The sequence below is a fragment of the Anopheles coustani genome, chromosome 3, assembly GCF_943734705.1.
Source record: "Anopheles coustani chromosome 3, idAnoCousDA_361_x.2, whole genome shotgun sequence".
Taxonomy (NCBI): domain Eukaryota; kingdom Metazoa; phylum Arthropoda; class Insecta; order Diptera; family Culicidae; genus Anopheles; species Anopheles coustani.
The window spans coordinates 54813538-54824870 of NC_071288.1; the positions used below are offsets into that span (position 1 = coordinate 54813538).

Consider the following 11333-nt stretch of genomic DNA (forward strand, 5'->3'; position numbering starts at 1 on the left):
TTATTTGCCGATGAGGTTCCATTTTTATACACCACCTTGTGGACTTTGCAAGCGACGGAAGCTTTTCACCGCAGACGAAAGATCTGCCTCATCACCATATTCTGCGCGTCATCCGTTTTTCGAACGTCACATTACACGGCGACAGCTCGTCAAACCGAGGACACTTCAGCCAAAACTGCGAGCCAGTCGGCAAACCGAGACAAACGTCTCTCCAAACGCTCCATGGTTCAACAGAGATGCGCGCGCTGGTTGAACTTTGTAACGGCGCGTTCCCTTGCAGACTTTGGGGCAGACAACCAGTTGGACATCCCAGAGACACTATCGTTTGTTTGCCCGTTCGGATTGATCTGGAGAGTCCAATCGGCGTCACGAAGAAACTGGGATGTCTCTGTTCCGGATGTGTTCGGTATGGTCGCACTTGGCGGTCACCGTGCGCCGAGGGCGTTCCGATCGTACGATAGTGTGCAAACAGCTTCGCCCACCATTATGCAACGGAGGGCAGCCGCATGCCGGTTCTATCGATGGACATTCTTGATAATAACGATCAATATTTGAACAAATTTACCGAGAGCTCGAACGCTGCGTTACGATGAAACTAAAGCTGAACCGGTCCTTCGTGTGATATCCAAATTGTGTGTGTGTAAGCATCGATAAGTATTTCAGTTCCCCAGCTGATTCAGTTTGAAGCAAGGTCAGCAGTATTGAAAGTCTCTCATATTCTATTACTGGCAAGGAACCACCATGAAAACTTGTCAAGCACCATTTTTGCGTGTCGTTAAATACAGATTTGAGAGAATATTAAATCAAATTAATTGTATTTAACTTGTAAATTAGACGATTTAACTTGTGAACTTGTGAATTAGAAGGGATGCAAATTATTTTTTAAAACTGCATTTCGAACTGCTAGCAAAATTCTTGCCTTTTTTTAAACTAGTTTAACTAGTACAGCTGTACAGTCACTCTATCAACACTGTTTTGTGAATTATTTTTTGTTTTCTTTTCGAATAAAGCGTATTCGATCGTATACGTTGAGATTTTTGTTATAAATCCCAGATAACTCGAAAATTTCTTGAACTAGGAACGATTGATAAATGTTACATGCACAAAACATAACTGTGAAACTTAGTTCAGAGGATTCACCTGTAAAGTTTCGTTTATCTCTATCACACAGGCAGAAGATTTTTTCCAATACCTGAAAGAATAAAAACTTGTTCAAAAAATTATTTATCAGCTTGGATCAATTGAAAAAATCGGTTGACAAACTATTAATTTATTACGGTGAATTTGCTATTGCAACTATTATTTCAAATCATAACTAAGGTCTATGAAGCTTTGTTCAAGTAACCTTGTTTATCATGAAAATGTTATGACAGCTTTGACATCAATTCTGAATTTGCCTCGTAAACACAACAACACAAAACACGGTTTGCCGATCCGGGGGATTTCTTGGTTTAATGCTTCCTGATTGTGATTTATTTCGTAGCTAGAAGCCATGATTAAACAACCTGTTCTAGCGGAGCTGCAATTCTTCGTAAACAGCGTGTCCCTGCTGTACAAAGGCATTCCCCCGAAGGACACGGGTGCGTTGGTGAAGAGCGCCTTACACCTGCTGGAGGATCTTCCGTCAACCCGGGATGCGGTGTTCGAGTATTTTACGCTCGTTTTTAATAATGCTGTCAAGGGGTACATGCTGGTTGCGGAGGTAAGAACTAGTGAAGGGTAGGGGAATCTCAATGCGAAAATGTATTAAACGATACCGTTTGTTTGTTTGCCGGTAGAAAAATGTGTCCGATCCGTCGGCGGATGATGACGCGGTGCACGAAATACACGAAGCACTGGAACTGTTGGTCACCGAAGGTCCGTCTGCCTGGTGTCCGCTAATCTCATCTTGGTGTATGCAATTGCTGGGAGATATCTGCAAAAAGCACGGCCGACGCCGGCCGCCAGACATTCGCGGTGCGTGCAATTTGTGGCTCGGTTGCACCACCGTCCGTTACCTTGTGAGCCTCAGTGCCCTCTGCCTGGAGAAACTGAACGAAGCTGAAGTGGACGGCTGCATCGGAGAGCTGCTGACTATCTACGGAACGCACTCGCCCCACTTCGACTGGGTTGTTGCACGGCTTGGTGGATGCTTCCCGCTGAAGGCAATCTCCAGTATGCTGAGCGTGGGCTTGACGCGGTTCTCAGGAGTTCAGGCGTCCGAGTCTGAGGTAGAGATACTGAGCTATCTTGGGATGGCCCACGAAAACGATCTGCAGTTCGCGATCAAATCGATACTGGAACTGGATAGTATGGGAGAACGTGTTGTTCCCTACCTGTTGCTGTTGGCGAAATCCTCTGAAACGATATCGCAGGCCTTGGTGGCGGTATTTTTGGAACTCCGTGAGTACCTGCCAATTGAAGGCATCAGAAAACGTGTGAGCAATTAAATCAAAATTCTTTCATCCTTCCACAGATGCCGAAAATCGGCTATCATCAATGAAGGTTACGCCGGAAAAGTGGCCCGGAAATTTTAGCCTTACGTTCGCGCTCCATCTGGCAGCTGGTCAGCTTCTAAAATTGAAGAAAAACGCCATCGAAGTCACGCTGATCGTCGCAAAACTTTCCACCAAATACGGCTGGTGCCAGGAGCTGCTGGAAATGATGTTTGTGGAGTTGGAAATGGTCGTGCTCGAAAAGCATACCTCCCCAATGCTGGAGGACATTATCCGTGATGGTTCGCGTGATGCGCTGTGGCAAGCGTGCATCTCCGACTCGCCGTACCAGCAGCAAGTGGCGGTACGGTTAATTTTACTAGCTAGCTTCAAATCAAACTCTGTGTTCCACCAATCAATCGTGTACCTACTGTCCGCGTCGGCGGCGGGTGACGCTAGCGGGACCAAACCTCAACTAAACGCACTCGTCCGTCTGCTGGGTGGCCCGGTCGGTACGGCGGAAGTGCCCCGGGCAAAGCCAGCTTTCGAGACGGCCTTCGAGAAAATACTGCTGGCACCCGGTAAAAGGGTTGAAAACTGGAACATCATCCACAACATGGTGACATTGTTGAGGCAGGAACGTGCGGCCGCAAGTCCGCTGCGGAAGGTAAACTGTATCGGTACTGTGCAGGAACTGCTCGATCGGTTGCTGAAGATTTGGGAGACATTTATGGGCCAGGAACGGGCGCACGACGAACCGTCGACGGTGGGATCGACCAACGGAATAGAGCAATCCCTGGAGGGAACACAATCGGCAAAGAGGGCTCGTAATGTACCTACCTGCTCCATTGGAAGCGATAACGGTGATACAACCGGGGAAAAAACGATTCATGACCTTATACATGAAACCGTTCGTCTGATCGAGTGTCTGGACATTGGCAGGACGGCATCCATCGGTACGGCCGAAACGCTCAAACTATCTCAACTGCTGGTGAAGTACTTTTTCTACTGTCTACAGCTTTCGAGTGGTCCCCCTGGTGGACTAAACGGTACCTTTAGCGAATCAGAAGCGCTCGACGAATCGCTCGATCGTGTTTACTTGCTCCTATCGAAACACTGTGGCCACCGGAAGGCCGCCCGAACGGCGGCCTTACGTGAACTGCTCGAAGGTGCTCTGTTCATGCATGGCGCCTTGTTTGGCTCGCAGTCGGAAACGGACGCGTACTGTTTCGACAAACTGGACGACTTGTTGATAAAACTGAACCAAAAGCAAGGCATCGCACTGAACGCGTCGAGAGCGACCGTGCTGCACGCGGGCGTTATTGGCCAGGGACCGAAAGTACCGATTAAAAGAGCCGCCGGGCCCGGCTCGGCGATGCAGAACCAGTTGCTGAACGCGATCGTAGCGTGCTGCCAAGACGTTAACGATCATCAGGCGACGATCGATGGGTTCAGCTACGTTTCCTTGCTTCTGGTGGAGCTCGTTTCGCCCGATGTGATGTACAATGGGTTACCGTGGCCAGAGGAGGAGTTCACTAAGGTGACGATGGAACGGGATCTTCAGATTCGACGAACATTCCGGCACGCACCTATACTCTGGTCCATACTGGGGCTCGTCGCTTGCTACCGCCCATCGCTCTGCTATTGCTCGGTATTGCTGAGGGCGCTTTGTGCGTCGGCCCTGCACCAGTGGCGTTCGAAAACGGCCGAAACAAAGGAAGGTCAAAAGGCGGATCTAATGTACGTGACGACTAAGCTGCTGGAACTGATGGCACTGGCGCAGCTGCTTCCACCGCCCCTTAGCTACCTGCACATCGTACTGGAATATCTGGATGGCCCGGAGGTAAGTGTAAGCCAAACCCAATCCTTCCGAAAATATATAGCTTTTTTTCTCACCCCATTGTAGATCGCTTACGTGCTCAAGGAGTGTGTTTGGAACTACATGAAAGATCATGTCCCATCGCCGGTGCTGTTTGTCTGTGACCCAACCGGGTTCCATTGGCGCGATCCGCTCACCTCCCGCCCACCGGTACAGTACACGAACGCCCTTCGGAACACGATGCAAAAGAAGCTGACCAAAGTTGGCCACCTGTATTATCAAATGTTTGTCGGCCCGGAGTTGCGAAATCCACAAGCCATCAACCAACCACAAGGTTTTAACGGTGGTGGTGGTGTTGGAGGATGCCCACCAGGCCCTTCTAACGGAGACCAAGGACACAAGGGGGCGCCCCTTGGACCGTTGGTGCTGGGTCCAAATACAACACCCCATCCCGGACCGGTGCTTTTAATTGACTAGAACGTGGCGACACTGTAGATGTGAAATACTTTCTGAAAACAGTACAATTAAAATGCAAAAAAATAATGTTTGATCCTTTATATATTACAAACTAATTGGCATTATTGTTGTCAAACGCAAACGGTTGAATCCATTTTCCGACTTCTTCCTACGTCCTACGTTCCACTGGGTTGCAAATGGCCACGCGTTAGATATTTTATTGCGCCCAGCTTTTTGGTAAGTTCTTGCACCTTTCTCTCGCGCTCACCCAGCTCGTTCAACAATTCATCTACGGTGCGCTGTAGGTTGATGGCCTCATGCTTATAATACGCCAGTTCTATTTCTATGTTGCTCGGGTCCATTGGTTCCGTTTGCAGGGGTTGATTGGGTTCATCTCTGATAGTGGTAACGGTACTGGCTGAATCCTGAGACATCAACGCTTTTCTTTTTAAATAAGTTTGTATGTTTCCTGAGGCATGCACCTTGCCTGGAATGGTTTCGGGAGCCTGCGGCATTTTACGTTGTGGCGCTTTTTCCGGAGCTGCAGCTCTAGCCAATGTGAAAGGACGCCTCGGACGGGGTATTCTTGTTTCACCTCGTTGAACCGTCAAATGTTCCTTGGGTAAAGAGATGGACAATTATATTTTGCTTGCAAATTTTATTAACAAAAAAATTAATTTATTTTCAGTACCTTATTTGGCACATCCATTGGAAGACTTTGTTTCAAAGACTGTACAATTGAAATGGATCAAGCGAGATTTTCGTAGAGTTCTTTGATGAAGAAAAAACAAAAAGGGTGCTTGAAGCGATTTCTCATCTAGCACAGGGGTCGGCAACCTTCCCTGTACTCGATTAAATTTAAACAAAGGTAAAAGAGCAAATAAGGCCTCTGCCTTTTTTTATACACGAACAATTGATTTTATTTTAGCGTGACTTGTTTTCTGGTTCCATAAATTACAAAATTATGTATTTCTATCTCTTTTTCTCCACTCACTTAACCATGCTTAGCGCTAACAACGGTTGCATTTTATACCCCTTTAGCGTTTTACTACTACGTCCCGCTTCTTTCAATTGTGTTAATGTTACACCACCCCGTTTAATGTTTTCTCTTCTAAATTACTAAAACTCACAATCTGCCCATGTTTTGCTTGCCTATACAATCTGTAGTATATATATGTATACGATAAACACTGCATGTCTTCAATAATGTGTACCGCCGCGCGAATCTAACACGTGCCTATCGGGCCTAGCGGGTTGTGGGTACTTGATTTGATTCGTTAAAGCCATCCACCTTTATACATTTGCTCAGGTGTGTACGTAGTCCTATGATCATGATTACTAGCCGTCGCATGACTACCGTGTTATGGCAAGAGGAAGACTGATTGATGCCGTGTGACCGTGCAGATTCTCACAACGGCAACAACAACGCCGACCGAGCGAACGGCGTGTCGTGCGGTTTTGACCAACAACCCCACCAGGTGTGGATGAACGTTATTCCTTTTTGATTTTTTGTTTCTGGTAAAATGCCTAGAAGACCATTTCCTGGGCGGGATCGCATCCGTTCAAATCGTGGTGTAATGGTGTTCGAACTCCAAGCGCATAAGAAAACACACTGCCGGATATTGCATCCGATCGACGATCGAGTTGCTCTCCCCGCCCTAGCAACGTGACTAGGACAACTATATGAGTATGCGCCATTGTGTTTCCTGTTTCTCTCCTTTCGACATCGACAAGCATTGCCTGGGACACCGCTAACATTGGCATTGTCTGCGAGGACAAACGACCAGGCGCGGATAGTGAAGCTATTCTAGTTAATCTAGCGAACAAGCGTGGTCAGCAGTTGCAAAAAAAGCGTATGGAATATTCGTTCTCCAATCTAGCGCGGTTCAGCTTACCGAATGGAAATTGTCTAAGGCCGGATCGATCCGGGTGTTTGCTTCAGTGGCTGCACTAGTGGCTCGTCCTTAGCGTAGCGAGTGCTTTTCCCTCATTTCACTAACTGAATGTAAATGTAATTTTGGTGTGTCTGACTAATGTAGATAGGTGGTTTGTTTTGCACGCATAGGCTTGTTTCTAGTGGAGTCGAAGGGTATAGGTATTTATTATCAACTTGGCATGTTACGAAACCGAAAAGACCGGTCGTGAACCAACTGATCAAGTGGCTTGTGAGGGCAACAAACAAACAAAACAAAAACAAAATGGTTATAATGCATCAAAATAGAGGGTGAGTGAATAAAATAATATTTCCCTAATTATCTACTATCCAAGGACACAAGCCAAATCGGAACACAGCGGTTCGTTTACGTTCAGTGTTCGTCAACGCGTCTCGCAAATTTTAAAACAGAACGAAACAATTAAAACCGAAAGAAAACAAAATCGACCGTTTCGACTTCAAAGTGAGCCCACGTCTCTGTACAAGGGGTTACTTCCTAATGAATGTGCTTGCTTGGCAGCTCGTCGGCAGCGAGTGCTTACGGAAACCTGAGTAATGAATTCCACGCGCAACTTGATTAGCTCGTTTCTTTTTTCTTTTTCTGTTTGCCAGTTCCTGTTCCTACTGCTGTACACAACGACAATTCACGACTGACGGCAATGAGGCCATTTTCGCCACGATATGCACGAGACGGTCTTGCGCGATCGCCGCTTGGTGCCGCTATTTCCGGTGCTGGCAGGGCAACTGCCGACCGCGTGCTTCAGGCTTGCCTTCGGCGAAAGGGAAAAGCTTCTCGAGGGGCGCTTTTCGGTCACCGTACGGCCACTGGTGCTGCTGGTGTGCGGTGGGTAGCCGCTGGCACCACCACCACCACCATACCTCGATTGATCGTCTTCCGAGTGAAACGAGAGCGAATCCAGCGTCGGGGCAAGGTAGTGGCGATCGTAAAGGCCTTCCTGTGGGTCGTACCGTTGTCGGGCCATCTCTTCTATGAAGGGAAGGAAGAATACCAATAATATTAGCCAACCGGAATCGTATGATGTAAACCTGCACCAGCGTTCATTCGTTACCATTAATATCGTGTTCCGTGTAGTACACTGGCGGCATGTCACGATCACTCTCGTAGTGATGCGCGATCAAGTAAGGCAACACTGTGGAACATCTCTGCCAATCGCCTTTTAACGGTGGTATCGGGACGAGTGGACTGGTGGCATCCGGTGCGAACTGGAACCATCTACAACATAAACACGAGATTAGAACATTATTTTGTTCTTACCACAAAGGGGTAATTTATCAAAAAAATTCTGATACAGAAAACATACTCATGAGCCCGGATCTGCTGTAACGTGAAACGTTGCGACGGATCCGCCCGAAGAATGTTCACCAGCAAATCGGCCAACCGTGGTTCCAGCCAGTCGGGCGGCGTCCACTCACATTTACCTATGTTTTCTAATAGTTTATAAATATTATCACCTTCGAAAGGATACAGTCCGGTTGTTATATTGTATCTGTTGGTGATATGAAACGCAAGCAAAGGGAGATTTGTAACAAGACAGACGAGGTGCTTCAAAGGCCTACCACTTACAGTGTTACGCCCGTGCTCCAGATATCGACTTTAAATCCTGAGAATACCTCATGTCCGTTCGCAATCTCCGGCGGCTGGAAGGCAGGTGATCCTTGGCCGGTCGTGCATTCGTCCGTCGGTGCAAATGTATCCAGCGCCTGTGGGGATAAGCGAATTAGAATATCAAACGCGGGAACCTTTCCTCCCACACCGAAGGACAAAGGAACTACGGCTTACTTCGGCTACACCAAAGTCCGATATTTTAAGCGTATGATCGAGTGTCAGCAACAAATTGCCCGGCTTGATGTCCTTGTGGATGATCCCCCGGCCGTGCAGATACTCCAGCCCGTCCAGCAGCTGCACGAAGTAGCCGTGCGCCTGGTGTATCGGCAGCCGTTTCTGCGGAACCGAATCGAGCATCTCCTGCAGCCCACCGACACAGTACTCCATGATGAGATACATCTTCTGCTTCTGCTCGTTGTACAGCACGTCCAGCAGCTCGATCACGTTCCGGTGCTGGAGCGTGCGGAGCAGTTTGATTTCCCGCCGAACATTTTGCTCACCGTTTGGAATGCGTCGTAGTTTCCTTTTGGTTAGTATCTGCGAGGAGACGGAACGAGTGGTTTGTAGAAAGGGTTTTCCTGTTTATGATGCGTCCCCTACCTTCACTGCCAGTCGACTAAGCGTTTCGGAATCGAGCACCTCTTTTACCTTGCCGTAGCTTCCCTCACCGAGCACATCCCCCATGACGTACTTGCCGACAAGCTTGCACTTTTTCTTCTTCTCCTGGTAGATAATGTCCGAGCTGTCCACCCGATTGAACACGGTATTGGTTGGGTCGAGCGGCATCGTCGGTAGGTCCAAACGCTCCAACTCGTCGTCATCGTTGATCCACTCGACCACCGACTGGCTGTTGCACGTTTTGTAAACGTCCTCCAGGTCTTCCAGGCTGTCCGAGGTGGCCCCGTTCATCGCCGCCTTCGTTACTGTGTCCGACGGCGGATCGTCGCAGGCGAATGCGTACCGGTCCTCGCCCTGCTCCGCCCGACCCTGACCATCCTCGTCGTCGATGGCGCTGACGCACGATCCATTGTTATTGTTGTTAGTTGCGTTCGTCGACTTTGCGTGGTTGTTGGCTCCATCGTTCGAGTACGGTATTTCCGGAGCAAAGCTGGTGCTCATTGCTTTCACCGTGTGCAGGCCAGCTGCAGGTAAGGTGGTTCACAGGTCGGTCGTGCCTTGTGAACCCGAGGGCACCAGATGACTGAAGCGGGATCTTTTCAACCGAGCGTGAAATGTGACACACTGCTGAGGACAATGGGTTGTGGAGGACGTTAGAAACGGTGTTGCAAACAATCACATCGAAACCAACCAGGGACAACCGAAAACGGTTCGGCCGTGCTGCGACGTAACGAAAGGCCCCGATGCACCTCAGGGCTGGTCATGTAGAACGAACAGCAGCTGGACAGCAGAAGCAGATGCAACAGTCTCGGTAAATAAGGTTCAGAATTCACGCCCTGCCGAGTGGTGTAACCACTGCGAAAGGCAATGTCCTTGCTTGCGCTGGTGGGTCACACAGCTCCTCTAAACACTCATGTTTGCTCCGTGCGCGCGACAGAGGACCGTCTTGATAGCAGGACGGGTTAGAGATGAGACGGCGTTAGGCTGTAGGTGGATCTTACCGATAGGCTGCCCTAAAACACCAGAATATTATCACTTTTCCTTATTTTGTTTCCAAAAAATCACAAACTAATTGACATTTTCTTTTTTTGTTGTTCTTTACTTTGTACTAGAGGTGGGATGCCGAAGCTGGAGCGAATGGTTGAAGCCGATCTCGACAGGAAGGTCTTCAATCCGATTTCAATTTAAGTATGATTAGCTCCTCATGCTTCAGAAGGGTTCATCATGCAAGAAAAATATGACATTCCTCAAAATGAATGGTTTTTGAAGAAGCCATGAGTGGATAAAGAGTTTGTAATACTTGCCACACGCAGCATGGAGCTTATCAATGGATTTGGTCCATCGGGTTAACTCCGATCCATTCCAACCACTAGACCACACTGAAATAAAATGATGACCCCTGCAGGAACGGACACAATTTATTTGACTACATGTGACTCTATTCAAACCGTCAGTTAGCTTCAATGAATAAGGCAAATTAAAGTTAGCTGCGATAAATGTTCATGTTGTTTTTGGATTATAGTTATTCTTAAACGCAGTAAATTAAGTAAAAAACTATCATGCCAACGTTTATACGGTTTCTTTCGATAGTTTATGTACAAACAAACAAATTATTCATTGTATAAGGTCTATTTTATTGTTAAATCCCTCAAATCACCGTGCAGCGATCCTCGTCATTCCACTCCTAGTACGATAAGTGATGTAATTTGTAACCATTGTTATCCATCTAAACGACATAAAATCTGTGCTTTTAATAACAAAGAAATTTTCCAAAGTTAATAAAAAACAACACTGTCGATGCATTTTGCTATCAGATTCTTGTGTTTGCTTTGAGATTGACGGTTGAGTTGGAAAATAATGTTCTTCGTAAGCTGTCTCGATATTACTAAGGTGCTCAAAAGTGTACTCTTGCCAATTTCCACAGTCACCCCACGGAATTGGAACCACTTTCTTTCGCCGCTGCTTATTTCCCACAGATCTCGATCTTTAAATGTATGTGACGACAGGGTGTGTATATCAATGAGGAGCCTCACTTGCCTTGGCCGGTGTGTTATGAGTTTTAAAAGGATGATATTTCCCTACAATTGGCTAAATGTGGTTAAAAAATGGTGAGAAATCTCCGGCGCGGGCAAAACACGCCCGCACTGGTAGACCGTTACTTATGTTGGTTCATACTTTATCACTAATAACACCGTTACAATCAATTTGCTTGCTAAAACGACCCAAACGACTAACGAACGAAAGCGATGCTATGCACAATGGGAGATTCAATTTCAACGGTGCGCAATCAATCGTTCGTTTTGGACGAACTTTTTGGTAAGTATAAGTAGTAGCTGATTTGTGATGTATTGTTCTGTGCATTTCCAGCTGCCTCGTAGTGTTCATTCGTTCTACATAAGTCTTGCTGATTTTAGTTTGATTCGTGTTGCCAAAGCCTATGCTTTGAATTCCAATCGCTATCGAAGA

General features: G+C 47.2%; 2 protein-coding genes across 5 annotated transcripts; one reads left to right on the forward strand and one right to left on the reverse strand.

Annotated features, from left to right (window-relative positions):
* The first annotated feature begins 1451 nt into the window (after positions 1–1451).
* Positions 1452–4788, forward strand: LOC131272078 (integrator complex subunit 5). Its single transcript, XM_058273695.1, has 4 exons — positions 1452–1702; positions 1779–2382; positions 2456–4257; positions 4321–4788. Exons 1-4 carry the CDS (start codon positions 1493–1495, stop codon positions 4708–4710), a joined length of 3006 nt encoding a protein of 1001 aa, XP_058129678.1. The 5' UTR covers positions 1452–1492; the 3' UTR covers positions 4711–4788.
* Positions 4789–5591: 803 nt separating this feature from the next.
* On the reverse strand, positions 5592–9941 carry LOC131260960 (serine/threonine-protein kinase stk11). 4 transcript variants are annotated; one of them, XM_058262822.1, is made up of 7 exons: positions 9559–9941; positions 8850–9491; positions 8424–8786; positions 8208–8344; positions 7945–8130; positions 7693–7856; positions 5592–7610 (listed from the first exon to the last, which is right to left on the reverse strand). In XM_058262822.1, exons 2-7 carry the CDS (start codon positions 9366–9368, stop codon positions 7267–7269), a joined length of 1713 nt encoding a protein of 570 aa, XP_058118805.1. In that variant the 5' UTR covers positions 9369–9491; positions 9559–9941; the 3' UTR covers positions 5592–7266. The 4 variants fall into 4 exon arrangements, with proteins under 4 accessions (XP_058118805.1, XP_058118806.1, XP_058118807.1 ...); XM_058262823.1 differs by having other exon boundaries at positions 8850–9494; XM_058262824.1 differs by having other exon boundaries at positions 5592–7607; positions 8850–9941.
* Positions 9942–11333: the final 1392 nt, after the last annotated feature.

Bases quoted from the DNA above. Each gene is read 5' to 3' on its own strand.
- LOC131260960 (XM_058262822.1), bottom strand. From the start codon at position 9,368: ATGAGCACCAGCTTTGCTCCGGAAATACCGTACTCGAACGATGGAGCC. The intron at 8,131-8,207 runs GTAAGTGGTAGG...TATCACCAACAG, and splicing joins TGGAGCACGGGCGTAACACT to ATACAATATAACAACCGGAC. The intron at 7,857-7,944 runs GTATGTTTTCTG...TTTATGTTGTAG, and splicing joins CAGCAGATCCGGGCTCATGA to ATGGTTCCAGTTCGCACCGG.
- LOC131272078 (XM_058273695.1), top strand. From the start codon at position 1,493: ATGATTAAACAACCTGTTCTAGCGGAGCTGCAATTCTTCGTAAACAGC. The intron at 2,383-2,455 runs GTGAGTACCTGC...ATCCTTCCACAG, and splicing joins GGCGGTATTTTTGGAACTCC to ATGCCGAAAATCGGCTATCA. The intron at 4,258-4,320 runs GTAAGTGTAAGC...ACCCCATTGTAG, and splicing joins AATATCTGGATGGCCCGGAG to ATCGCTTACGTGCTCAAGGA.